The sequence below is a fragment of the Heteronotia binoei genome, chromosome 21, assembly GCF_032191835.1.
Source record: "Heteronotia binoei isolate CCM8104 ecotype False Entrance Well chromosome 21, APGP_CSIRO_Hbin_v1, whole genome shotgun sequence".
Taxonomy (NCBI): domain Eukaryota; kingdom Metazoa; phylum Chordata; class Lepidosauria; order Squamata; family Gekkonidae; genus Heteronotia; species Heteronotia binoei.
Window position 1 is genome coordinate 156,548,052 of NC_083243.1, and position 27,519 is coordinate 156,575,570.

The 27,519-nt window shown below is 41.7% G+C and overlaps 1 protein-coding gene across 2 annotated transcripts; it reads left to right on the plus strand.

Moving 5' to 3' along the window:
- Positions 1-544: 544 nt before the first annotated feature.
- LOC132589905 (cytosolic 5'-nucleotidase 1A-like) lies at positions 545-24,597 on the plus strand. Of its 2 annotated transcripts, none has more exons than XM_060262690.1 (7): positions 545-783; positions 3,960-4,007; positions 12,983-13,150; positions 19,131-19,260; positions 21,498-21,620; positions 22,812-22,990; positions 23,857-24,597. In XM_060262690.1, the coding sequence occupies exons 2-7, from the start codon at positions 3,963-3,965 to the stop codon at positions 24,157-24,159; spliced, it is 948 nt and encodes a 315-aa protein (XP_060118673.1). In that variant the 5' UTR covers positions 545-783; positions 3,960-3,962; the 3' UTR covers positions 24,160-24,597. The 2 variants fall into 2 exon arrangements, with proteins under 2 accessions (XP_060118673.1, XP_060118672.1); XM_060262689.1 differs by having other exon boundaries at positions 618-787.
- The last annotated feature ends 2,922 nt before the right edge of the window (positions 24,598-27,519 follow it).

Here is a 27,519-nt window from a genome sequence, read left to right on the forward strand (position 1 = left end):
GGTTGGAAGGTTAGAAATATTCCTAATTAGTAGCAGTTATTACAGCTTAAATAGGAGTGTTTAAAATGAGATTTGCCATAGCGATCACTTGTTTGTAGTAGTCAGCTCAGGAAAAATGTCTCATTTTTTGCTTTTCAAACAATCGTTACCTAGCATAAACGAATAGAACAGGGAAGAGGCACACTTAACAAAGCAATCTCTTTATATAAATGTTTGTGGTGCCCTTTTCGTGTGTATAAGAAGTCTGCCTTTTTATGGAATTTGGACTTGCGGCATGGTTAGACTTCACAGTTGCATTTTATGGTCTTGAAAATAAAGGGCTGCACAAAGTTATAAAAAGCCACCGCCGTGGCCGAAAATAGAGAAACCTTATGACGGATATATAAACTATTTAAATGATAGGATAGCCTACAGAAAGCCTAAAATTTGTCTCTCGGTTTAAGGTTGCTTGCATATAAGCCCCTTTATCGAGAGAGCCCAACCCCATTATTACATTAAATAGGCTCCACCCATCACCGCACTAAACCCCCCCCCATACCCTGGCAATCTCTGAGCGTAAGGCAGGCTGGGAAACAGAGTCCCTCATTTGTCCTTTTGTTATAACTGGAGAGAACCTCCCTGACGAATTGACTGCGGATCCCATAATGCTAGGCGCCTCCTCTAACCACTACCGGCTTCTGCAGTCTGTCAGGACTGAAAAATATATAACTGGCATCATTTTCAAACGTTGGTAGTTTGGATGTTGCTACTGTTGAGAGACGCTGCACTGAGAGGTGGCAGGTGGTGAGTTTTTGACTTTTGCATCTCTTGATTTTTTCTAAACGCTCGCTACTCTGGTAAAGGAACCCGCCCGTTGCCTACTAAATGTGTTTCACAGAGATTACGAGGTAAATATCAAACTTGGTGGGCGTCCTTCTACTTTCCCGTTAATGTTCGCTCTTTAAAAGAAGATGCGAAGCTCTCGCAGTTTAACCCCATCTCCCCGGTCCTCTGTATAGACTGGACCTTTTTGATTTTGCTGCGCTCTCTCGTGCAAACGGGCTCTGAGGGCTATGCTAAAAAGAATGAGACTGCTGGCATTTTATGGAAATTGGTGGCCTCTGCTGCAGTACGCGATTACAGCACGAAGTTTGAAATGTGCATGTGGCTGGTGTGTGTGTATATGTGTGTGTGTGTATATATATATATATATATGTATATATTTGCTTACTTCTGAGTGACACACAGCTCTGTCCTCAGCCTTTACTGAACTGTTCTCATCATGATTGGGACTAATTGCCAATCTTATGATCCCTTTTAAGCCCATCTATGAATGGTGCACAACGTTTCCACACTGATAAATAACACTTGGTCACCCAAGAGTTAGAAGAATGTACAGAAATTCGGCAGTGTTGAGACAACAGGAAGTGGTGTGTGTGAATTCCTCAACTAACACCTAACTAAACAAAAGCCTAAGTTGCCTGGAATTTTAAACCACATGCAGTCTGATCATAGCCTTCTTTTTTCAGAAGTAAAGTCCATTCACTAGAATACCTTTCCAAGTAACCTATAATTGCAATTCCAGACTCTTATGTTGCTATCCTAATAGGAGTTACAGCCTTCCATGGATTTAGAAGGGTGTAACTCTGTTTGGGATTGCATTGGAACATTGCAATCCTAAACATATTTTCTGGAGCATGTTGCATCAAGTCAGTAGGATTTGCTTTGTAATAGACATATTACAGACTGATTATTCAACAGGCTCCCCCCCCCCCCCAATATTTTGTCTGGCTTTAGGAAAGACAAGGGAAGAAACTGTGTTTATAGCCAGGCCTTGAATTCAGCAGGAGCTCACAGGAGCACTGTTCCTGAACCTTTCTGATGCCCCCTTTCCTCCCCCCCCCCACCTACCTACCTTGTCAATTGAATAGTAGGTGCAGCTGCATAACAATCCCTGGATGAGCTCCACCACCTATTTTTCTACAAAACCATCTCTGTTTGGCTATATTACATTGATTGTTTTTTACTTGCTAATTTAAGATTCTCTGTTGTGATGGATCGAAATAATAATAGCCAAGTAATATTGGCTGGATTGGATACCACTAAAAGAATTTCTGTAGGGGATTAAATCTAGATCTACTTTTTCCTCTTTTTCTGTACTTTGTGCAGTTTTTGAATAGGGCACCTGTATAATACAATCTGAGACCCTGCAAGGAGTCATTGGTGGGGGAAGAAATTTGGAAAGTAGAGCAAGAACAGAGGGAAGAAAAATGCTGCCCACAGGCTGTCCAAAGGGCAGCTGGGATGGTTCTACAGTGGGTAGTCATGTTGGTCTGAAAGCAGCAGAACAAAGTTTGAGTCCAGTCATATCTTTAAGAGCAACAAAGTTTTATTCAAGGTATGAACTTTCACATGCATTCACACTTCTTCAGATGCTTTCTAGAAGACATGTTCATGTACACACAAGCTCATACCTTGAATAAAGCTTCGTTAGTCTTAAAGGTGGCACTGGACTCAAACTTTGTTCTAGAGATAGAACGTTAGCATTGCAGTCACCAAACAGAGAGGTTACAACAGGAAACAGAAGCCAGTGTTGCTTCCAAATAGGAATTCTATCTCATGTGGATAGCAAGAAGTCCTGTGTCTTTATGGGAGCATCTGCATGACATTGCACCCAGTTGTGGGTACTACCTGTGAGGTTCTCATGTTTTTCTCCAGTGATCCAGATTAAAGAAAACCTTCCTTTAATCTGACTCACTGGGAAAACTGTGGAGTGGCTTTGAGCAGATTTGTGAATGTATTTTGCCTGCAGCCAATACAGGATGGTGGGTGGAGCTAAGCTCCATTCTAAACTGTCCTTTAGTCCAGCAGGGCTCTTCTGACATTCATAAGCATTTTTCCACGAAAGTTGTATGGCTTAGTTTTGCCCACTTGTTGCCCACTGGACACCACATTAATGACACAAAACTCTATTGCACTGCTGCAGCTATAATGGCTCCTTATACATCAAACCAGGGGTTATTTTGTAGAAAAATAGGTGGTGGAGCTTATCCAGGGATTGTTGTATAGCTGCACATACTGTTCAATGGACAAGTAGGTGGAACTCTCAGAAGGAGGAGGAACTCTCAGAAAGGTTCAGGAGCTGTGCTCCTGTGAGCTCCCACTGAATCTGAGGCCTGAATCAAACCCGCTGCACTCCTTGCACTTCAGCAAAGATTGGTAGAGGATTCATCAAGAGTGGCATTCTTGTTGTTTAATTAGTCCCAATTTAATGCATCAACAGGTCTAATTTTAATGCATATAATTGCACCTGTTGTTGTGTTACAGTCAGATCCTCAGTGGAGTTACACCCTTATGGGTTTAGAAGGGTGTGACTCTGCTTAGAACTGCACTGTCAGTCTTTCCTTTTAAGGCTAACTAAACTGATTTTATTACATGAGCATGAAGTTCCATAATACAATTTCCTCCTTCATTAGAGGTGCTGTTTTAACAGTGAGGAAACTAGTTAGTTCACATTCAACAAGTTTGGGGACCCCTGACATAGACAGTGCAAAGGCTGAATTAGGTGGGATGTTGGTGATCTATGATCAGATGTCCCTTCTGTTTAAATTTCTGCTAAAAGCAGCAATTTCTGTTAAAAGCAGCATCCTGTTTTTTTCCAAGTTACCCTTTCCAGTTATTTGCTCTGATAGGATAAACTTATGAATACCCATATGTTTTCCTGTTTGACTCCCGAAAGCATCTATCCCCAAAATCTTATTCATCTCGATAGTTCAACTGGACACACAAATATTGTTCTACTGCAGACCCACACGGCTACCCACTGAAATGATCTGTAAAGCATACCATGCATGGCATCTATTCTCTTTTTTTCTACTGTTGATAAATGCTATATTTCCGATCCATCAGTAGAATGCAGTGTGACGTACAGCTCTTTTTGCCTCCAAGGCCTCAAATATTTTTTTCTTTTCTTCAACTAGAAGATGGCAGACTCTGAAAATACAATCATAAACACCAGTGTGAGACAGGTAAACTAACAATACTTTACATTCAGTATTTTGAATGTTTGGTCTGTGTCTGCTTCTTGCAAAGGTTTAAGCTATAAGGGTAAACACTTCCTCTAGTGCCTAGAAGCACTAGAAGCAAATTGGTGTTTTGGGGAACATTTTGCCAGCTAGAATAACTTCTAGCTGAGCTTCTGTCTTCTTCCTGAGTGCAGTTATAAAAATCAGAGGTGTGAGCCAAATGGCTCTTGGCACACAGCCTGAAGCCTACAACAGCCAGCTCAAGGAACAAGGATCCACCCAGAGCTACTTCTACACAGGGGCCGAAAAAGATACTCTCACTGTAGAAGTAGAAGCAGGATAGAGGTAGGCAAGGATGGTGACTGTATGCCCTTTCTTTGCTTTAACTGCCACTAACATTGCCTGTTTTGTTTGTGGAGTTGGTGCATTAGTGCCCACATGAGGATAACTGCAGTGGCCCCACCATGGCCCAGCAACTCCCTGCTTCCCTTTCACAGCTGACCTATGGTTAAAGGAACACCATGGCTCAGCTAAGAACAGTGATAAAGCCTGTTTATGTATGGGAGGGTGGGAATGTGGAGCTTAGCTTCACCTTTCCATAGACTAGCTGCGGCTGGAGTGTCCACCCAGAAGCTCCACGCTTCCTTTAATCCATCTAAAAGAAGAAAATAACAGGAGGCTCATGAATCAGGTGAATGTTTCCCAAAATGCAGGGTCATTCAGCTGATTGCACAGGAAAAATCCTTGTGTGGAACATGGTTGCCAGATGGCCTAGTGAAAGAGAGTCTTGTCCCTTTAATAGAGGTTTAGTGAGATGTTATTTACCTCCATGCTATGAAAACCTTCACCTGTCCATTTCTGCACATTGAGCCTCTATTAAAGGGACAATTTCCCCCCAAATGTTTTGGCAACCTAGTGTGGAAGCAGCCCATGATGTGTTTTGATTGATGCTGATGTTTGCTGGCTTGTTCAATCTGGTTTGGAAATTTCTGTAAGCCCTTTGGGCAGAAAAGCAACACAAAAATACCTTAATAAAAAGAATAATAACTCTTCAAATTAGCCATGTGGGGCTGCTAATTAATGGGGGGACCATCTCCTATATCACATATTTCCAGATGCTCAGTGAACTTGTTTTCCTATTTGCTTGTTGAACAGCCAGATTGATTTTCAGAATATGTGTTGCTCTCCATAGCAAAGGCTGAAAATCAATCTGGCCATGTGATGGAAAAGAAAACCACTCAATTGTAGCTCAGTGAGAGTGCACATGCCTTGCATGTTGAAAGTCCCAGGTTAATTCCAGACATTTCCACTTCTTTGGTAGCAGGGGTAGAAAAGATTTCTTCTTGAGACCTTGGAGAGCTACTATTGAAACAGACTTACCAGGGCTATATGAATCAATAATATAACTCTGTATAATACAGCTTTATGTATTCAAGTGAGCCAGTTTTCATCTGTTTTTGCTGGCTCGTAATCCTAAACAATGTTAATTTAATCCAAGTTTTTAAAAAAGGGTTTCTAAACCTCAGATCCCACTTCAACAGGACTTGAACCAAAACATTCAAGCGCATTTTCTGTCTGTGGGGTTCCACACTCCTGTTTACCTCACAAAATGAGAAGTGGAAAGTTTCAGCAGTAAAGAGACTGAGCAAGGAAGCGTTTAGCATGACCTTCACTTCCATCTCTTTTCTGATAAATTTTCCTCTCACAAGGGCACTTTGCAATGGAGAAAGGATTACCAGGACTTTGACAGATGTAAGTGCTATGCAATCTGTGTCCTAACCCTGAATCCTATCTTTCCAGCCTTCTGTTTCTAGTAGATGCTACTCTAGCATACATAATATAAAATGAAGCATACCTTTTTAGCCTGTCCAGCAGAAACAGGCCTGTTAAATATCAGGAGTTCACAGTTAAAATCCTGGGTGACTAAGTGATCATGTTCTTTATCTGAGCTATGGTTATTTTATGTCCAGTTGCCTTTCAAGCAGCAGATTAGAGGAAACAAGGAAAAGGCGTGCCTAATCGAGTCATTTTGATTTGGTTAGAAGGAGGTGGTGGTGGTGTAGACCTGCTATAGGAATAGTAGCAGAGGGGGTAGGGCAAAAAATAGGCAAGGCATGTGCCCTGGTCACTATGATTTGGATTTGGTTTAGGTAGTATGAAAGTGTGCTGCCGTTGTGGGGGGGGGGGGGGCATGATGGCTCTTGGTAGCTTTGGTTATAGGTTCAAATCCTGATATTTTTGTTCAAGTGCCACTTCATCTTCAATGCTAGCTGCATGGATACAATTGTATCTTTCTGACACTTGGAGGAGAGGCACACGCAATGCTTATTCAATGAAAATGCAAGTGCCGGACTTCCGGTTTCAGTGACGCATCTTTAGGAGCGGCTCGGACCGGTGCGTCCAGAGCCGCTTCTAAATTGGACTGTTGAGGGGTCCTCCACGAGGGGTGACTCGACTCTGGGACCCAGGAAGGGTCCTGGAAGGCAGGGGCTCAAGCGGTTGAACGGGGGTGACAGCGGAGGCGGCTGCCCCCCGATCCCAGCTCGCTCCAAGCCTCGCTGTTCCGATCACAGTTTTTAAATGGCTCGAGGGTTGACTGCCAACTTCTTCCTTTCCCTTTTCTGACTTAAGCGACTCTGCAGTAGCAAGACAAGCTGCATCTCTACTATTATGACTGTAAGTGTTCTTTCTTCTTCTTGCTGATCTCTAAGGCATTGTTTCTGACAAGCAGGAAAATAGAGAACTGGGGCTGATGCGGAATTCAAGTAGATGCAAAAGATAGAGAAGGGGGGGGGACTCTCGCTCCTTCTCTTTCAAGGCTTCTAAAAGTTTCTGCCTATCCTGGTGATGCCTATAATACCTGCATGAGAAGAATCACACCAATTCTTAAATATAGAAGAGACTTGATGGCTGAATTTAACTGATTTGTTTTAAACTTCCTTCTGGGGAAAAAGATCTGACTTTGGGAAAGTTGTTTGTAAGCATATATGGATGTGAAGGATAGCTGGCTTAAGAAGCAATTTGAAGCTTAGACTGAAGTGCTCTGAACAAATTTATGAGCTCCAACTTGACTTTTAAATTCTAATGGGCATTGTATATTGACCCATAAAACATAAGAGGATTCTTGGTTAAAAGAAGACTATTTGTGCCAGTTTCTAAAGTGGATTATAATCTTTTGATTCTCGATGTTATGGATATAACCCTTTAATTTTGTTTTTATCTTTTTTTTGTTTATTCATGGTTTGAATATTTTTGATATGGTTTGAATATTTTTGGCTTTGGATTTATTTTTTCACTCTTCCTCTCTTTGCTTATCAAATTTGGAGTCTTCCTTATTTTTACTATTTTTTTTTTCCTTTGGGAGTGCCTGGTACAACCTGTGTTTTTTATTTTTCTCTTGGGTTATTTGTTTAATTTTTAATTTTTGATCTCGTTTTTGGATTACAAATAGGGCATTCAGCCCTGGATTACAAATTTATACCTTGAAGCAGTTGGAAGATTCCATAGTGACTTGGATTTCAATTGAACTATCATTGGCAGAGGACTTGCTATACTGATTCATTGTTGTAGTGAACTGAACTGTTTTGGCTACGTGGTATTAAGCGTGTTTTACTAAAAAGTCTGTTTATCATTAGTTTTACTATTGTTTTGGGTATGACAAATTGTTGATAGAAGCTAGAAGGCTGTTTTCCTTTTAAAACCATTCCATAATAATGGCATTGCCTGGCAGAGATTATCTTATCTGTTATAAACAGGAATACTGAGTTCCAAAACAAACTCTGAAGAGGCATCATACAGACCTGGTGGCTATGAGTGTATTTATTTTAATAAGAATGGAAAATAAAGCTGCGATTGGTTTTAAAGAAACAGTAAAAAAAAAAGAAAATCGAGAAGGAAAACCACCAATATTTTCACCCAATTCTGCATCGCGGCCAGGGAAATTTACAACCATGCAGGGAGATATGAAAGAGATGAAAATTCTTTACTGACTGCCATAGCACAACTGACTAGCAAAGTAGATAATATTGCTGAACAGATGGCAGAGGTCAAACGAGCTTTTGGAGAACAGCAAACAGACAGCAGAGACCAATAAAGCCTTAAAAGTATTAGATGCCCAGGTGACAGATAATACACAAAGGATGGAACAACTGGGAAAAGAACAGAACATACATGATTCTAGACTCTTGCAGTTGGAAATAGATAGAGCTGCCTACATGTTGAGGTTTCAAAACATACCAGAAGAGAAAACTGAAGATTTGCAGAAAATATTAAGTGAAGCCTTGGCTGAAATTCTACAGGTGACTCCTCAAAGGATGGAAGAAGAGTTTGATCAAGTTAGACAAGTGCCATCAAGTTTTACAAGATGGAACAAACTACCCAGCGAAGTCCACTTGAAGCTTACAAGAAAGAGGACCAGAGATGATATTTTGAAGAAAGCAAGAGATAAACCTATGATGACAGCTGGAAATATGGTGAAAATTTTGAGAGGTACCATGGCCGGTGAGACAAACGAGGAGAGAATACCAAGCTTTAATAGCTTTCCTGAGAGAAAGAGAAATACCCTATACATGGCTAATGCCGGAAGGCCTTCTTTTACTTACCAGGAAAATAGGTACAGGATAAACTCCATTTTCAAAGCTCAGAATTTTCTGGATAGAGTGAAGGAAAAAGAGGGCAAGGAAAAGAAGGATGATGAAGAGGAGGAAGAAAGCTCTGGTGAAGAGAATCCAAATGAACCATGGAGATATCCAACAAGACAGCAGACTAAAAAAGATAAAAAAGATAGTGATAAGAAAAAATCATAATGGCTTCAATAGTTTCTATTAATGTGAATGGACTTAACTCTCCTGTAAAAAGGAGGAAGACTTTCAGATATTTGATAGAATTGGAAATGGATATAATTTGTTTGCAAGAAACCCATATTTTAACTAAAGACCAACATCTTTTGAAAAATAAGAAACTTGGTGGCTTATTTACAACAACAGACATGAATAAAAAGAAAAGGAGTGGCAATATATATTAAGAATAAATTCAACTCACAACTGCAGTACGCTTCTGAAGATGGAAGAACTCTATTAGTGGAAATTACAGTGGACAATAAAAAAAATTCTACTGGCAAATATTTATGCCTTAAATAATCAACAAGAGAAATTTTTTCAAGATTTACATCTTAAACTATCAAATTTGGAATATGTGGAATATTGTTTAATAGATTTTAATGCAGTCTCTGATAGACAAATGGACAAAAACGCATAAACAGATTAAAAGCAAAAGTCCTCAATTGCCAATAAGTTTTTGGAAACTAGCAGAAGAATTGGATTTGGATGACATATGGAGAACAAGATACCCAAATTCTAAAGACTTTACCTGTTACTCTCCTAGTCACCAAAAGTGGTCAAGAATTGATATGTGCTGGCTTTCTACAAATTTGATCAAAGATTTAGTTGAGACAAAAATTCAAACAAGAGTTATCTCAGACCATAGCCCTGTAATGATAAAGTTCAAAGGTATACGAATGAGAAGATCATGGAGGTTAAATACCTCAATTCTGAAAGATAAAGACTTTCTCAAAGAATCTAAGGTTGAAATGGAATTCTTTTTCAAACAGAACATAATGCAAGATGTAAAAATGCAAGTAGTTTGGGATACTGCTAAAGCATACTTTAGGAGCCTTGCAATTAGATATAGTGTCAAGAAAAAGAAAGAAAGAACTGAAAACTTTCAAAAACTAATGTCACAAGCTGGAGAAGTTGAAAAGAATTTTAAAAAACAACCAACAAGACATGAGTTCCAAAATAAGGTGAAAGAAATACAACACCAATTGAACTTGTTACTCATGGAGGAGATGGAGATAAAATTGTGGTATGCAAGACAAAAATTTTTTGAGCATGCCAATAAGCCTGGAAGGTGGTTGGCCTATAGGATGAGAAAAGAGAAGGCCAAAAGAATAATATCGGTCTTGAAAGATAAAATAAGAAAGAGAAAGCTCAAAAACAAGAGATATGTCAAATATATGTTCTATAAAAATTATATGAAGATAAGCAAGTTCACAAAACAGATTTAGAAGATTACATTAACCAAAATAACAAATTTACAGAGGAACAGCAAAAAAATTTAAATGAACCAATAACAATAAGAAAACTTGGAGACGTAATGGCATCCCAAAAGAATGGCAAAGTCCTGGGCCCAGATGGACTGTCTGTGGAATTTTACAAAGCCTATGAGGAGTCTTTACTGTTACCATTTAAGCGTCTCCTTGAAAAGATTCAAGATGAAGGCCAAATACCAGCTTCATGGCAAGAAGCTACAATATCCTTAATTCCAAAAGAAGATGTGGATTTGAAAGATATTAAAAATTATCATCCAATCTCTCTTTTAAATGTGGATTATAAAACCTTTGCTGCAATATTGGCACAACGTTTGAAGAAAGTTCTACAGTCTACAATACATCAAGACCAGGCTGGATTCCTTCCTAGAAGATACTTGAAAGATAATGTCAGAACAGTTTGTAATATCTTGAAATATTATGAAGCTAATCCAGAGAAACAACTGGCACTAATCTGCTTGGATGCTGAGAAGGCCTTCAATAATGTTCGTTGGCAATTTATGTTACGGCAACTGTAAGGTATGGAATGTGGTGAAAATTTTTTGAGAGCAGTAGAAGCAATATACTCTTTTCAAAGAGCAAGGGTGACAGTGAATGGTAAATTAACAAAAGCAATTAATATTCAAAAGGGTACAAGACAAGGCTGTCTACTGTCACCACTACTTTTTATTCTATCTCTAAAGATATTGAATAATAAGATAACAGAAGACACAAGTATCAAGGGAGTGGTGATAAAAGGTGAACAATACAAACAGAGTTTTCGCAGATGACCTAGTTTTTATATTAGAGCAACCAATAGACTCAATAGACTGTCTTGTAAACAAGATCACTCAATTTGGTTACTGGGCAGGACTGAAGATCAATTACCACAAAAAAATTTTTTGACAAAGAATATGACGATGGAACAAATCCAGTCTCTTCAACAAAAATCAGGGGTTTTGTATGAGAAAAGAATCAAATATCTAGGTGTACTTATCTCAAATAAGTGCAGCAGTTTAAAAATAGACAATTATGATAAACTACTTAAAGAAATTAAAAAAGCTTTGGAAAAATGGCATGATTTGAACTTATCCTTAATGGGAAGAATAGCCTCAAAAAAGATGAATATCCTTCCAAGGTTACTATTTTTATATCAAACTATTCCAGTATTTCTAAATAGTGGTTTTTTTCAAGAATTGAATACGATGGTCTCCAAGTATGTTTGGCAAAGCAAAAAACCTAGAATCAAACTAAAGACATTGCAAGACTCCAAATTAAGAGCAGGTATGGGCCTTCCAGACTGGCAATTGTACTACAAAGCTTCTGTGCTTTTGTGGGTAAGAGACTGGATATTATTGAATGACAAGAGACAACTGTTGTTAGAGGGACATGATCTCACTATGGCATGCTATCTATGGTATCAAAGACTTGAAGGACATTCCTATTTTAAAAACCACTGGTTTCGGAAATCTTTGTATCATACATGGTCATGGTTAAAAACGAGAATTTACCAAAAAATTCCAAGATGGGTCTCTCCAGTGGAAGCATTTACTCATCCAAATCTTTTAAAACCTAATCAGAGTTATAGATATGATGATCTGTTGGGAAAAGACAATCCGCTGAAATCTAGAGAAGAGTTGGAAAACATGGTCATTAAAATGAATTGGTGGTTGAGAATGCAAGTTGAATCTAGGTATGTCAAAGACAAGATGACAGGCTTTAATACAGAACAATACCCATTTGACAAAATCTTCCTAGGCCCTCAAGAAAAGCTAATCTCTACATTATATGCATATCTACTACAGATGAAGACACAAGACGAAGTTGTAAAAGATTGTATGGTCCAATGGGCGAAAAATTTGGGTCATAACATTACATTAGAAGAATGGGAGAGATTGTGGAAGTTCAATATTAAATTAATTAGGTCAATAACTTTTAAAGAAAACTTGTATAAGATGTTTTATAGATGGTACTTGACTCCACAGAAATTGTGTAAGATCTGTACTAATATGTCTAACAAATGTTGGAAATGTACTAAACAGGCTGGTTCTTTTTATCATATGTGGTGGACATGTGAGATGGTGAAGGACTATTGGAAAATGGCTCACAAATTACTACAGAAGATTATGAAGAAACAGATTCAATTCAAACCAGAACTATTTTTATTGAATGTATTTCCTGAGGACTATTCCAAAGAAATGAGACGTTTGTTGGCACATTTTAACACAGCAGCCAGGATTCTCTTGGCGCAGAGATGGAAAACTCAGGAAATCCCCACGAAAATGGACTTGGTGGGAAAAATTCTGGAAACAGCAGAGCTGGACTTTTTATCCCAGCTGTTGGCGGGGGAATCTAAGGAAGAAGCAAGAAAATATTGGATGAAATTTTATGCCTGGCTAGACACTCAAGACTTAAGATTCTCTGGTGTGAACTTATATCTCCTTTTTCCTGTACTCTGTATTACAAGATTGCCTTTATTGGAATTGTCTATCTCAATAGATATTTTAACAAAAATATTTACAATATAAAATATCAAAATGTTGATGATGCATTGTTTAAAGACAATAATATATGACAATTTATGTATTTTAAGAAAGTATTGCAGATGTAGACTTGTATTTTTTGAAAGTATTTTTTTATGCAGACTGACTAATTTGTAATCTTATTTCCTATCCCTTCCTACTCTCTATCCCCAATTTCTTGAAACCAATAAAATTGTTAAAATCCCGAAAATGCAAGTGCCGTGTATTTGATGAGAAGAAAGTGCAAATACACAGAAGATATACAAATATTGGTTCTTGTTAGTTATATTGTGGCTTTCGTCTTCTTCTTGATGAATGCCAGAAGGTCAGCTAAATCTGTCCCTTATTTGTTCCTGGCTTCTTGTCTTTAGAAAGACCCAAATGAAGCTCTGGTTATCGCTGTAACGACAAGGGCCATTTTCAACCTGGAAAAAGAACATGAAATTTTCTTGGCGAAGGGCAAGGATGAATATGTGAAACATCAGCAAGACAATGAAAATATATCCTTGGAGCCAGGGACAGCCTTTGCCTTTGTTCAGGTAAAGTACTTGGAGGTGTGTGTGTGACATATCTTATATCTTAAAGAGAGACTCTAAACTTAGTAAGGGTAAGTACCTGAGTAGTTTGTTGGTGAAATATTATGAAGATCAGAGACTCACATACATTCCTAAAAGCTGTCACAGTGAACTTTTCATTTACAGCATGAACTCAGCTTTACAACTTGCCTTATACATATCATATATCTAATAGTGATGGGTGTCCTTCTCATGTGGACCATGTGGGCACCCATCTATACTCCCCAGTTTTGTACAAAACTATAAACAGTATTTTAAAATAATGGGGGGTGTCAACCTAAAGGGGGAGCAACCAACTTCTTGGTTTGCTTAGCAGCCTATGATGCTGTGCAAAAATGTCTGTGGAGGAAATGGAGTAGGTTAAGAGGTGGGGTTTGGGGGGCATTATGACACATGCATCTTTATGTCACTTCCACCTTCAGAGTCGCATGGGACCATAACTGGTCAATGTGCCGCCTAAGGGTGGACCCGCCTTCCGTGGTCACCTCGTACATGACCAACCCCAAAACCCGGGTGACCTTGGCCAGGATCCAATTTGGGCTGCCCCCAAAGTTTTTAGCAAAGACTAAGACCCCTGTATCAAACCCACGGGGTGCCCAGAGCACCTCCAGCATCTCCGTAGGTCTAGGGCTCAGTCTGGGTGCAGCCGGTTCAGGTGGATGGACAACCGCCGGCCCATTAAGGGTTCCACTGGTCTGTGGCTGGTGGCAGTGCAGGGGATAGCATGCTGGGCCAAAAGAAATTTGGCAAGGCGAGCCTCCCAGTCCCCTTGGATGATGCAGTGGAGTGATTTCTTAGTTGTTTGCACCATCCTTTCGGCTTGGCCATATGTGGCAGGGTGAAAGGGGGCTGACCTGATGTGTCTAATTAAGTTCTGGGCGAAAAGTCTTGGAACTCACCTGAAGTAAACGCACTCCCATTGTCTGAGATTATAGTGTTCGGTAGGCCGTGTGATGGAAAGACCTGGTGGAGGGCGCTGATGGCTGCACAGGAGGAGGTAGACACCACGGGGACTACCTCCAGCCATTTTGAATAGGAGTCCACTATAAGAAAGAAAGTCTGCCCCTGGAAGGGTCCCACAAAGTCCAAATGCAGGCAGGAGAAGGGGTCACATGTGGACTCCCAATGTTGAACCGAAGTGCAGGGTGGTGCTGGTCGGGTCTCCTGACATGGTTGGCATTGGGCGACACAGGACCCAATCGCATCATCAATCAGCAGCCACCAGACATAGCTGTGGGTGAGTGCCTTCATTCGTGAAATCCCTGGGTAGGTTTCGTGCAGCGCGGTGAGGATTCACTGATAGTCCCCCACAACAAGCACCCATTGCGCACCGAAAGTTCATCCTGGCAGGACGCATATGCTGTAAAATCTGGACCCACCCAACTGGTGGGCTATCCCCTCCACACCTAGTCCAAAACTCAGGAAAGGATCTTGTCCTTGGTAGATAAGCGGGCAATGTCTTTCACATGTACTGGGCAGTCCGGGAGGGACTCAAAAAGCAGGACCTGGTGTGCTGGAGCAGGATCTGGGTCCCCTGATGGCAGCGACAGGCAGCTCAGGGCATCTGTGCCCATCGCATTTCCGGAGCGGTATTGGAGGGCATATTGGTACCCTGCAAAGAAGATGGACCACTGCAAGACCCAGGGCAATAGCATCTGGGGCATTTGGTGGTCGAAGGCAAAGATGCCAAGCAAGGGTTTGAAGTGGCTCAGCTGCAGTAGAGGAAGGTGTTTGGAGCTAGAACAGAGCTGCTGGTAAGCTGTTGCTGAGTGAGGAGAGCTTGTTTGCCTGGGGGTAGTTGCTGGCCTCACCCTCTGCTGTTGCTCTGGCTGTTGAGTCAGAGATGGGTGGGGGCTTGAGCCTTTAATTTTCAAGGCTCATCCTTGCCAGAAGCAGAAGTGGCTCAGCTGCAGTAGAGGAAGGTGCTTGGAGCTAGAACAGAGCTGCTGGTAAGCTGTTGCTGAGTGAGGAGAGCTTGTTTGCCTGGGGGTAGTTGCTGGCCCCACCCTTTGCTGTTGCTCTGACTGTTGAGTCAGAGGTGGTTGGGGGCTTGAGCCTTTAATTTGCAAGGCTCATCCTTGCCAGAGGCAGAAGTGGCTCAGCTGCAGTAGAGGAAGGTGCTTGGAGCTAGAACAGAGCTGCTGGTAAAGTGAGAGTTGATTTGCTTTTCTAAAACTGCTGGGGAGCATTACCTAGGGTTGCTGGGGGAGGGAACTGTGTGAGTGCTTGGTGCCTGCTGGAGAGGGGTTTCTGATTGCTTTTGTGTAGCTGTTGCTGAGTGAGGAGAGCTTGTTTGCCTGGGGGTAGTTGCTGACCCCACCCTCTGCTGTTGCTCTGGCTGTTGAGTCAAAGGTGGGTGGGGGCTTGAGCCTTTAATTTGCAAGGCTCATCCTTGCCAGAGGCACGAGCCTTTGGCATGAGCCAAAGGGCTCTTGGCCTGTGGCTCTTAGCCTGGGGGTTCTGTAGAAAGGTGGATAGTTACTAACAAGTAGTTTCAAGTGGCAGTTGGTAGTGAGATTTAAAGAGAAGTGAATATAAAGAAAATTTTGAAATGGATTGCAGCAGTATGGCTGGTGAGGGAGCAGAGGAAATGACATGTAAAGACTGTGGGATGTTTGTATTTCTACCTGAAAGTAGCACGAACTACACTTGCAGCAAATGTAAGTTCGTGGCCCTGCTGGAAGAGAAGATACAGGGACTGGAGGCACGATTGTCCACACTGCAGTGTATAAAGGAAGGTGAGAATTTTCTTGACAGAACGCATGAGGTGCTCTTGAAAGGACAAGAGGAGGTAGAGGAAATGGTATCTCAGCAATTAGAAGAGAACCCAACACAGGAGGAGGATTCCTGGAAAAATGTAACCCAAAGGAGAAAGAAAATCAGCAGAGTTTCTGGCTCAATGTTAGGAAGAACTTCCTGACAGAGCGATTTCTCAGTGGAACAGGCTTCCTCGGGAGGTGGTGGGCTCTCCTTCCTTGGAGGTTTTTAAACAGAGGCTAGATGGCCATCTGACAGCGATGAAGAGCCTGTGAATTTAGGGGGAGGTGTTTGTGAGTTTCCTGCATTGTGTACGGGGTTGGACTAGATGACCCAGGAGGTTCCTTCCAACTCTATGATTCTATGATCCGTCAGGATGGTGAAGGACCAGACATAGAGGTAATCATCGAACTTTTTTACCCCTGCCACTATGGCCAGACCCTCCTTGTCAATTTGCACATAATTGCGCTCCCGTTTCTGCAAAGTCCATGAGTAACAGGCTACTAGGACCTCACAGCCATCCAGCAGCACATGAGCTAGGACCACACCCACCCCGTATGGAGAGGCATCGCAGGCCAAAACGACAGGCAGCCACTTGTCAAAGTGTGCCAGCAAGTTGTTAGAGGTTAGGAGGTTCTTTACCGCCTGGAATGCAGCAGCTTGCTGGCAGCCCCAAACCTATGGAGCCCTCTTGTCTACGAGCCTATGGAGGGGCTTGGCCACCACTGCCTTGTGGGGGAGGAAGGTGTGGTAAAAGTTCAAGAGGCCAAGAATGGCTTGTAGCTCTGCCTTGTTGATGGGGGCCTGTGCATCACAGATGGCCCTGATCTTCTCCTGTGCTGGGTGGATCCCGCTAACGTCCACAGTGTAGCCCAGAAAGTCAATTTTTGGGACCCCCAAGAGGCACTTTTCCCGCTTGACCTTCAGGCCAGCTGAATCAAAACACTGGAGTACAGCGTGGAGGTGGAATGCGAACTCCTCTTCCGTTGCAGCAGCAATCAGCACATCATCAGAAAATAAGCAATATAAGATAACCACTGGAAGCAATAATTAAATATGAACATATGAACATATATATGAACATATGAAGCTGCCTTATACTGAATCAGACCCTTGGTCCATCAAAGTCAGTATTGTCTTCTCAGACTGGCAGCCGCTCTCCAGGGTCTCAAGCTGAGGTTTTTCACGCCAACTTGCCTCAATAAATAAATGAATGAATGAGGACGGATTCTCTTATGGATTAAAAACTGGTTAAATGACAGAAAGCAAAGAGAATCAATGGACAGTTCTCATAATGGAGGGAGGTAAGCAGTGGGGTCCCACAAGGATTGATATTGGGGCCAATACTATTTAATTTATTCATACATGATCTGAAACGAAGAGTGAGTAGTATAGTGGCCAAGTTTGCAGATTACAGAAAATTATTCAGGATGGTGAAAGTCAAAGCTGAAGAGCTCCAAAAGGACTTCCACAAACTGTGTGAGTGGGGCGTGATGTGGCAAAAGAAGTTCAGTGTTGGACAAAAAAATTGTCCAGTGTTGGACAAAAAAGAAATCCAACTTCAAGTATAGGCTAATAGGGTCTGAACTTGCTTGAGACTGAAAGGGAGAAAGGTCTTGTGGTCATAGTGGATAGCTCCATGAAAGTGTCAGTCCAGTGTGCTGCAGTGGTAAAAAAGGCAAACACTGTGTTAGGGATTATTGGGAAAGGAGTTGAAAATAAAACAGCCAATATTATAATGCCCCTGTATAGATCTGTGGTGCAATCTAATTTGGAATACTATATACTGTTCTGGTCACCATTATCTCAAAAAAAAGACATAACAGAGCTGAAAAAGTACAGAGGAAAGCAGCCAAGATGATTGGGGGGTCGGAACACCTTCCCTATTAGGAAAAATTGAAGAGTATGGGATTTTTCAGTTTAGAAAAGAGGCAACTAAGGGGGAACATGATAGAAGTTTATAAAATGATGCCTGATAGAGTTGACAAAAGCTGGGTAGAGATGGGCAGCTTGGAGCAGCAGCCTCTCAGCTCAGAAGAAAACCTGCATAATTTGAGGTGCTCCGGAGCGGTCAGACAGGGCTTCCCCCACTGCCAGAAGATGGATGGGCTGTGTGCACCCCAGAGGAGTGGGCACTCCACTCAAGCCCATGGGAGGCACTTCACGGCTATTCAGATGGCCAAGAAAGGCACTCAGGAAGCACCTCAGAGATTTGCCACCAGTGAGTAACTGGTGGCTTTTAAAGGTGGCATACAGGCGGCGGACTACGATGTAAGGGTGAGTGCCAGCCAGAGCCCAGATATGCGCATTTTAATGCGCCTTTTTAATCCAGTTGTGGGGGGTGCCTGTGTTGGCCCAAATTGGCCATACGTATCCAGCCAAAGAAAGCTTTTTTTCCCAAAATACTAGAATCCAAGGGCATCCAATGAAGCTGATAGGCAGCAGGTCCAGGATGGACAAAAAGGAAATACTACCTTACCCAGAGAATGATTAAAATGTGGAATTTGCTGCTAGAAGATGTAGCAATGGCTACAGGCGTAACCAACTTTAAAAGGGGATCAGATTGACTCATTGAGGATAAGTGTATCAGTGACTACTAGCCATGGTGAGTGAGGGGAACCCCCTCATTCAGAGGCACAAATCCTCTGGATCCCAGAGCAGGGAGGCAGCAGAGGAAGGCCTCAGCTTCTATGCTGTTGTTGGCCATGCAGAGGAACTAGTTGGCCACTGTGTGAGAAAGGATGCTTGACTAGATAGACTATTGGTCTGATCCAGCAGGGCTCTTATTATGTTCTTATGTTTTCATGTTAGGATTCAACACTCAGTCCCCCCAGTCTAGCACTTTAATCACCATACTGTACTGGCTGTCTTTAAAATGCACAACTATATCCACATGTTATTGGATGCTATGCTATCATTGCACCTGCAGCAGTCATTTGCAGCTGGATTTTCCTGTGCAGACAAAATAATCCAGTTGCGAACAACCATAGTGCAATGACCATGTAATATCCAACAGTGTGTGGCTACGGTCTATATTTGTTTTCATGGTGCTGACAAAGCTTTCACACTACCTTCACCACATTTGGAATACTATAGCTGTCTTCAACCACAGCATATCAACTCACGGCCACTAGATACTGAAGTCTTGTAAAACCAACAGCTTTTGTATCTCTTGCTATTCTTTCAGGCAGTGCAGTTTGTGAACAAGAAGCTTCTTGAAAGAGACCCAGAGGAGAAGGGGCTCTTTGATGTTATTGTTTTGTCCAATAACAGTCCAGAGAGCGGTATGCGCATCATCAACAGTGCTAAACAGCATGGTAGGTTGCTCCTCATTTGCTTGGAAGTCAGCTTTCTCCATTGTGCTCATTGCCTAAGTTAGCTAATTCACGTTGTGAGGATATTATTAAAGCCTATTCACAAGCTCTTTGGCGGTGGTGGGGGTAAAACAGAAATACAGTTCTGGAAGGAAACACAATCTCTATATGGTGGGTGGTATAGAGATTCCATGTTTCCATAGTCTAGGAAAAATTCAGCTTTGCACACCTTCCTCTGTTTTTGAAGAAGAAAGATGACACATTTACAGTTTTCCCTTCTAGTAATTAGGTGTGCATCATTTTTAAAAAGACATGTTAAAGGATACTTTCAAGTACGAGATACAACACTAATAGTATAAATGAACTTGAGCTCTGATACTATGCAGACTTTTATAGCTGTATGCAAACAGGATGAATATGCAGCCCCTTTGCATCAGGCAAAGTGTCCAAAATATGGGGAAACAAGTGGGGACCCATGAGTTATCACTGCGGCAGGGGAAATTCCAACTGCCTGCAGGGTAATCTAAACTCTTTGGGACGTTAGCTGCTTTCTCCTGCACCTGTAACTGACATAATGGTGCAGTTAACTAACTGAAGATTTTGGACATAACAGTTTTATGGGATCCACCTCCTTTAGATGATTAAGTGCATTGTTTCACCTGGGGAAGACTAGGTCAAGCCAAGTTGAGTAGTCCCAAACCAGTAACAATGACAAACATAAGCTTACATAACCAACCTCCGTAGGGTTGTTGCAAGGAGCTGTACAAAGATCAAGTCAGTTAACCAACAAATGTATAGGTGAGTTAAGATGAGTGTGTGTGACTTAGGCGTCTCAGATCCTAGTCCAACACTCTGACAGCTATGGCAAGAAATCTACAGGTGATATAATGGGGTGGGGGGAAGAAAAGCAATGGAAGCAGAGCTATCCCCTTCATATCATAGATGAAAACAAGGGTGCTACTGTACATGAGCACCAGTAAAGACTCAAAACCATCCACACATACAGACATCTCCTCTTCCCAAGTCACCAAAGGATTTGTAAAGCGGACAAGCAGCTGGAAGCCTGTGAGTTGGAGTATGTGGAAGGATTGGTGGAAATTGGTGCAACCTTATATATGAGTAGCAGCGTTTATTTTTTTATTTATTTATGCATGCCCTGTTGTTGGTTACTGTGTGAGAACTGGTTGACAAATGGTCTGATCCCGCAGGGCTCTTCTTATGGAAGAGGAAAGCATCAAACAGAGGAAGCGTTTAGGCAACTCTTCCTGCCCATCACTTCTTTGCTCCTTTCCTTGCTGCTTTGGACCAAGGCATCTGGTTATTAGGCTTTTATTGCAGACATTTGTGTGTAACATTTAGTAAACTTGCTGTAGTGTTGCTAACTGGGCAAATAGCACTACAGTGACATATAGGAACAGTTTCCAAGTGTTACAAATATAGTATGATTTTAAAACACAGAGCAAAAATACACCTTGGACTTTCATTTCAGAGTGGATGCAAGTTTCAGCAGACCTCTGTGACCCAGCTAATAACAAAAAATAACTACATACTCTGTATAAATTTGCCACAAAGCTAACCAGTGAGAATAAAAAAACAGAAATAACTTTTTTTCCCATTTGAGGTAGATGAATGTGGGAGAATGGAAAAAATGTGCAACAATGAGCAATTGAGTATATCTGTACTTTAACCGCAATAAAGACCAAATTAGATTGTGTTCTAATTGCTCCAACAGCCATTTTTAAAACTCAATTCCAAATTGAGGGGGGTATGTGGGATGCTTAACCCTTTCTCTACCCATCCCTGCGTCTTCGTCACACACAGAATTCCTCCCACAAAGAATTTCGATGCATGTTTGGCTGCTTTTGCATCTCTGTGGGGGAACAGCCACTTGAAAGGCCATCTTGGAGTGGAACATCTTGGCGTGGCCCTGCTAATGAGTCTTTGCAATAACATGTTTTTTTTTCCCATTAAGCTCTCTGCATTCCCAGTTACAACCCTCATTGAGATTTGTGAGAAGGGGCTGTGGCTCAGTGGTAGAGTATCTGTTTGGCATGAAGAAGATCCTAGGTTCAATTACCCTCACCTCCAGTTAAAAGAACTGGACAGTAGATTATGTGAAATATGTCATATTGGCTTGAGACCTTGGAGAGCTGCTGTCAGTCTGAGTAAACAATACTGACCTTAATAAGCCAGTGGTCTGATTCCATATAAAGCAGCTCCGTGTGTGTTCTCCATTTAAGGTTTGGAAATCTCCAAGTTCTGCTTCGTCAGTGAAGAAGATTCTACCCAATACTTGAAAACCCATAATGTCAAGCTTTTTCTCTCTGCTGATAGGACAGATGTATGCAAAGCACTTCAGAGAGGTTTGTTTCAGTTTTTTTCTTCCCCTTTTTTCTTCCTCTTTACTTGCTCGTGCATATGCTGCTATCCTTTGACTTTATATCCCGAGCCTACCGTTCCTCCCTCATGTCCAGCCACCAATTCTACAAGCACTCAAGATAAAGCCCAAGGACAGCTGCAACTGTGAGCAGCAGTTGCAGTGAAATTGTATATTTGGTGAATTCAGCTGCACACTTCTAAGTTAATTGGTTATATCAAAAACTCTGCCCCTTGTGAAAGAGGAAGAATCTTCAGTGCAGTGTTGCTCCACATTTCTGAAATATCTTGAGAAACTTTGCCCCACCCAGCTAGCAAGGAGAAGGGGGAAGCTGCAGTTCATCTCCTATCTTCTTCCTCACTAGGGCTGCCAAGTCCAGTTCAAGAAATATCTGGGGACTTGGGGGGTGGAACCAGAGCAAGGTTTTGACAAACATAATTGAACTTTAAAGGGAGTTTTGGCCATCACATTGAAAGGGACTGCATACCTTTTAAATGTCCTCCCTCCGTTGGAAATAATGAATGGGTACCTACTTTTTGGGGCTCATAGAACTGGGTCCCCTTCTCCAATCTTTTTAAAACTTGGAGAGTGTTTTGAGGAGAGGTACTAGATGCTATGCTGAAAATTTGGTGCCTCTACCTCAAAATTCAGTTCCCCCAGAGCCCCAGATACCTGCTGATCAATTCTCCATTATACCCTATGGGAATTGGTCTCCATGGGGAATAATGGAGTGCCCAGCAAACATTTCCCTCTTCCCTCCCCCACTTTCTGATGATCCTGAAGCGGGGGAGGGCCTCCAAACTGGGGGATCCCCTGCCCACAACTGGGGATTGGCAATTTTATTCCCCACACAACCTCCATTTGGTGAATATTCCCACAATGCGGACAGCTGCTTCAAAGGCAAATTGTTCTCCTTCTGAATGTTGATGACAACCATCAGTTGTGGTTTTTCAGAAATATTATGCTTTGTTGTGAGGAGGTTGTGCAGCCACAGAGCATTCCTCAGACTTACATGTTTATCCTCTACAGATATGCTACATCTGCCTCTCCCTCCCTACTTTAAGCTCAGGAGACTATTTCTTACTAGAGAATGGACTATTTCAATTGGAGCTATGCCAGGGTGTATTTGTCAGGTTTCTCTGGTAAACCACTTTCAGTCACCTTGTTTATTATACAGGAGTTTCAGCAGCACTCATCTTCCAGCAGGAGATACAAGCTCCCAGCACTCAGCTGCGTGTGGTCTTTGACGGTGATGCAGTACTCTTTTCTGATGAAACTGATCGCATCTTTCGTGAGAAGGGGCTGGAAGAGGCTGTTCGGTATGAGAAAATTATGGAAGCTGTGCCCATGGGAGATGTAAGCGTACCTATTTTACTTCATAGGGTTTCCTTGTCGTCTTTCCTTTCCTGTACCCACTGAACACACACAAACTGATTTTGCAGATGTGGGTGACTGCTGCTTTCTACAACTTATAACCATTTATAGGAAGACAATAGGAAGGAACCTGTGACCCTCCAAGTTGGACACAAACCTACCATATATGTGTTGTAACCTTCCAGGCAGCACACACACATTTTTACAGTCTCAGTCAGCAGAACAGAAAGTTAACTCAACCCCTTGTGGTATGTAGCTGGTGGGTAGGGTTACCAACATGCCTGGAGAAAAAAAATCCTACCCCTTTCATAGATGTGTCATGTGTGTAAATGGCCAGGTTAAGCTTTTCATGGTATGGAGGTTACTAATGTCCAATTAAGCCTCTATGAAGGGACAGGACTTTTTTTTTCTCAGGTGCTTGGCAACCCCAGCTGGCTGGATGTGTTCAGTTTAGTGAGTACAGGCCTGAGATTATGGGTAAGCTTAGGTATGCACATTCATTATTTAATAACTGACATAGGTGGCAAATTCTGTGCCTAAGCGACCACTGCTCAAACACAGTTCAGTCTCAAACTCTATACTTTTCAGTGGACGCAATTATATGTTGAATTATGAGCATGACACACAAACATATGTATCAATCTATGCTCAAAACAAGTGGATACTTTCTGCCATTCTTATTAAATTGTTTTTGTGACCACTTGTCCCTTGGATAAAGTAAGATGGATCATCCTCTTCCTAATTCAGGTTTCTGGGAGAAATTATTTGCTCAGTTTCTGTCCCCTCTCCATCCTGTGGAATAATTCTGTGGAATGATTCAATAACCCCTCCTCTCTTATCTTTTTCAGGGCCCATTGAAAGCCTTTGCTTTGCATCTTGGGAAGATGTGCATGAGGTTTGGTTCAGAGGACTCCCCCATCCGCACCTACTTGGTAACTGCCCGCAGTGGCCGTGACATGGGCATTCGGGCCATTAAAACTCTTCGAGAGTGGGGTCTGGCAATTGATGAAGCCTTCTTCATGGATGGAGCTCCCAAAGGTCCCATCTTGTCCAAGATCCAACCCCATATCTTCTTTGATGATGGTCTTCACAATATCCAGGGTGCCCAGGATGCTGGCATACCCTCTGCCTTGGTTCCCTGTGACTGCTGAAAGAGGCTTTAATAGATGCAGCACTAGAACTGACTGAGAGGCACCTGGGCAAAGGCTGACAGGACAGGGTGGAGTTCTGAATCCATAATGACCACACTTAAGGACCAAGAGGGGAAAACTGGATATGATGTGGAGGTATTGCTATGATATACTTGGAATAAGTCAAATTACACACTTTGTAAGTAGCAGCAATCAAAACTTCAAAGAAAGAGGAAGGAACAAAAAGGTGCCTCCTATAACCAATTAACTCACTTCTCCTCTGCCTTATCATTTGTGTGTTTATGTCCTGTTGTCACCGAAGTGGCTCCTAACAAAGTTTGCAAGCACTGAACATGTGATATTCATTGCAAGAGCACAGAAAATGACCCCCCGAGATGTAAACATTTATCTTCAGTATTTTGGTGCAGAGGTAATAAATGAAATTCACTGTTCTCTGAATACTGCATTGGATTTTCTCCATAAAGAACCTTTGTATTTGTATATCTGTATATGCGAGACAAAATGCAAAATGTTGTTGAGGAACTTTTAATTCCTGCTGACCTTACAGAGACTTTGAAGTGGCCACTACCATTCAGGATTCAATGCAGCAAATTAACATAGGTATGGGTTTTTTAAAAAAACAACAACAAAAAAGGGTTTTTTGACAATGCCACAGAACTGAATTTAAAGTGAGAACACAACAATTCCTGCATTACCAATGAACTATTATTGACAGACGTTCCTGTGCCCATGATTTATATATATTACTCAGTTCTACCTAGTTTACTTTCTTGCTTTGCAACAAAAGCTGACACCTTTGCTACTATATACTACTATATTTTGACATTTGAAAATTAGACTGTTTATCAGGCATATATACAAAACACCAAAAGTATGCAGATGTGCAGTATATAAAGGTGTCATGCCCTGAGCTGGATGGCCCAGGCCAGCCCAATCTTGTTAGGTTTCAGAAGCTAAGGATCAGCCTTGGGTAGTATGTGAGTGGGAGACCCCCAAGGAATACCAGAGTACTATGCAGATGCAGGCAATGGCAAACCACCTCTGTTCATCTTTTGCCTTGAAGACCCTACAGGATCTCCATATAGGATTGCCAGCTCCAGTTTGGGAAACTCCTGGAGATTTGAGGGTGGAGCCTGGGGAGGACAAGGACCTCAGTAGGGTCTAATTCCATAGAGCCCACCTTCCAAAGCATTCATTTTCTTCAGGGAAACTGATCTCTGTAGTCTGGAGATTAACTGTAATTCCAGGGGATCCCCAGCTCCCACCTACAGGCTGGCATCCCTATCTCCATAGCACTTTCCACCTACAGTGTAACGGTAAACGGGTTAAAATGATATACAGTCAGACAGCACAGTTTCCAAACTTCAGCAGATACCATAAAATGGATTTGTGCTCTTACCATTTGCTCTTTACCTTGCTTAATTTGTAAATAGGTTGATATTGTCTACCTTTGAAACAGTGCACAGGGAGTATTAAATTCCTTTATTTAAAAAGTAGTGATTTTTTTTTTCAGAATCTATAAAGATCCAATAAAATGCCTCACTTCTTGTCCCGTGTTTCTTTCTCATGGAAACAACAAGCCAAAGTACACTAAAGGCTCTTAAACACAGCTGTAGTTCTCCACTCAGTGTTTCTCATCTATCATCAGCAAGCTAAACACCAGCTGTAGGAATATCACTGTAATTTTATGACACTACAGCGATATACTTATAACCAATTTTCTTAACAGCAAAAAGTCCATTGTGGTGACAAAGGAATGGCTGGCACAAAGTTCCAAATATCTGCATTTTACTGCCCACATTGTAGCCAAACCCACACTGATTTTGGAAAACACACCATAGCAGAGGGAAACCTGAAAGGTGGTCAATCATATAATAATGTTGAATAAAACCTTTCTGTAGTTTGGAAGGGGGGTAGGAAACAAAACTTCAAATAGAAGGAACCATTATGATAGTCAAATGACTGATTGTGCTATCCTAAGCAGAGTTACACCCTTCTAAGTCCAATAAGGTCAATGGGCTAAGAAGAATGCAACTCTGCTTAAGAGAGTAGTTATTCTGTCTAGTCCAGTAGTGTCTACTCATTACTGTATCTGCAGTATCCCAAACTATAAGGCCCCTTTCACATTACCATTCTAAACCTGATATTATTCATTGTTGGCCCAATTCCAAGTAAAGCAATACAGGGATGAGAATTTCATACAGCAAATTTCATTCCATTAATGAGCAGCACAAACTGGCTATTTTGAACACATTGTACACAGGGTTGCCAAGAGCCTACTTTGGCAGGGAGGGCGGGATATAAATCAAATAAATAAAATAAGAGCCTGAAGAAAAACTGACCTACAGTTTTAAGAGAGGCATAATAGGACATTTTTACAAGGTGATATTCTTTTCTTCCACACCATGGAAAGCTTCAGCTGCTCATTACTACACATTAAGCCTCTATTAAAGACTTCTTAATTTACATGCAAAGTAGTTACTACAAGCAGACAAACACGAAGCAGCTATCAAATATGCAGGAATGCTGGGCTAGCAACCAGGCCCAAGATGTGAATTTGAAACCCTGAGATTGAGCCCCAAACCTCCTACTCACTTGTTCTTCAAGATCTCCCACAGAGTTTTCGTCACAAGTCTGCTGCTTAAGATGCTTTCATTTTTAGTTAGAGAAATCTTTATAATTGTAGATAGATATTCAAAATGTCATTTACTAGCTTACCTGATTTTAGTTTTTGTTGTTCAGTCGCACAGTTGAGTCCAACTCTTTGCGACCCCATGGACAAAGTCACGCCAAGCACTCCTGTCTTCCACCATCCTCCGAAGTTTGCTCAAATTCATGGTTGTTACACTGTCTGGCCATCTCATCTTTTGCCATTACCTTCTTCTTTTGCCTTCTGTCTTTCCCAGCATCAGGATCTTCTCCAGTGAGTGCTCCCTTATTTGGTGCTTCAGCTTCAACATCTGATCTTCCAGGGAACAGTCAGGGTTGATTTTCCTTAGGACGGACTGATTTGATCTTCTTGCAGTCCAAGGGACTCTCAAGATTCTTCTCCAGCACCACAGCTCAAAAGCATCTATTCTTCTGCACTCGGCCTTCCTTATGGTCCAGCTCTCACCATACATTATTACTAGGAATACCATCACTTTGACTATATGGACTTTTGTTGGCAAGGTGATGTCTCTACTTTTTATTATACTGCCCAGGTTTGCCATAGCTGTCCTCCCAAGGAGCAAACGTCTTTTAATTTCATGGCTACAGTCATCATCTGCATTGAGCTTGGATCCCAGAAATGTGAAGTCTGTCACTACTGCCATGTCTTCCCCTTCTATTTGCCAAGGTGTGATAGGGCCAGTTGCCATG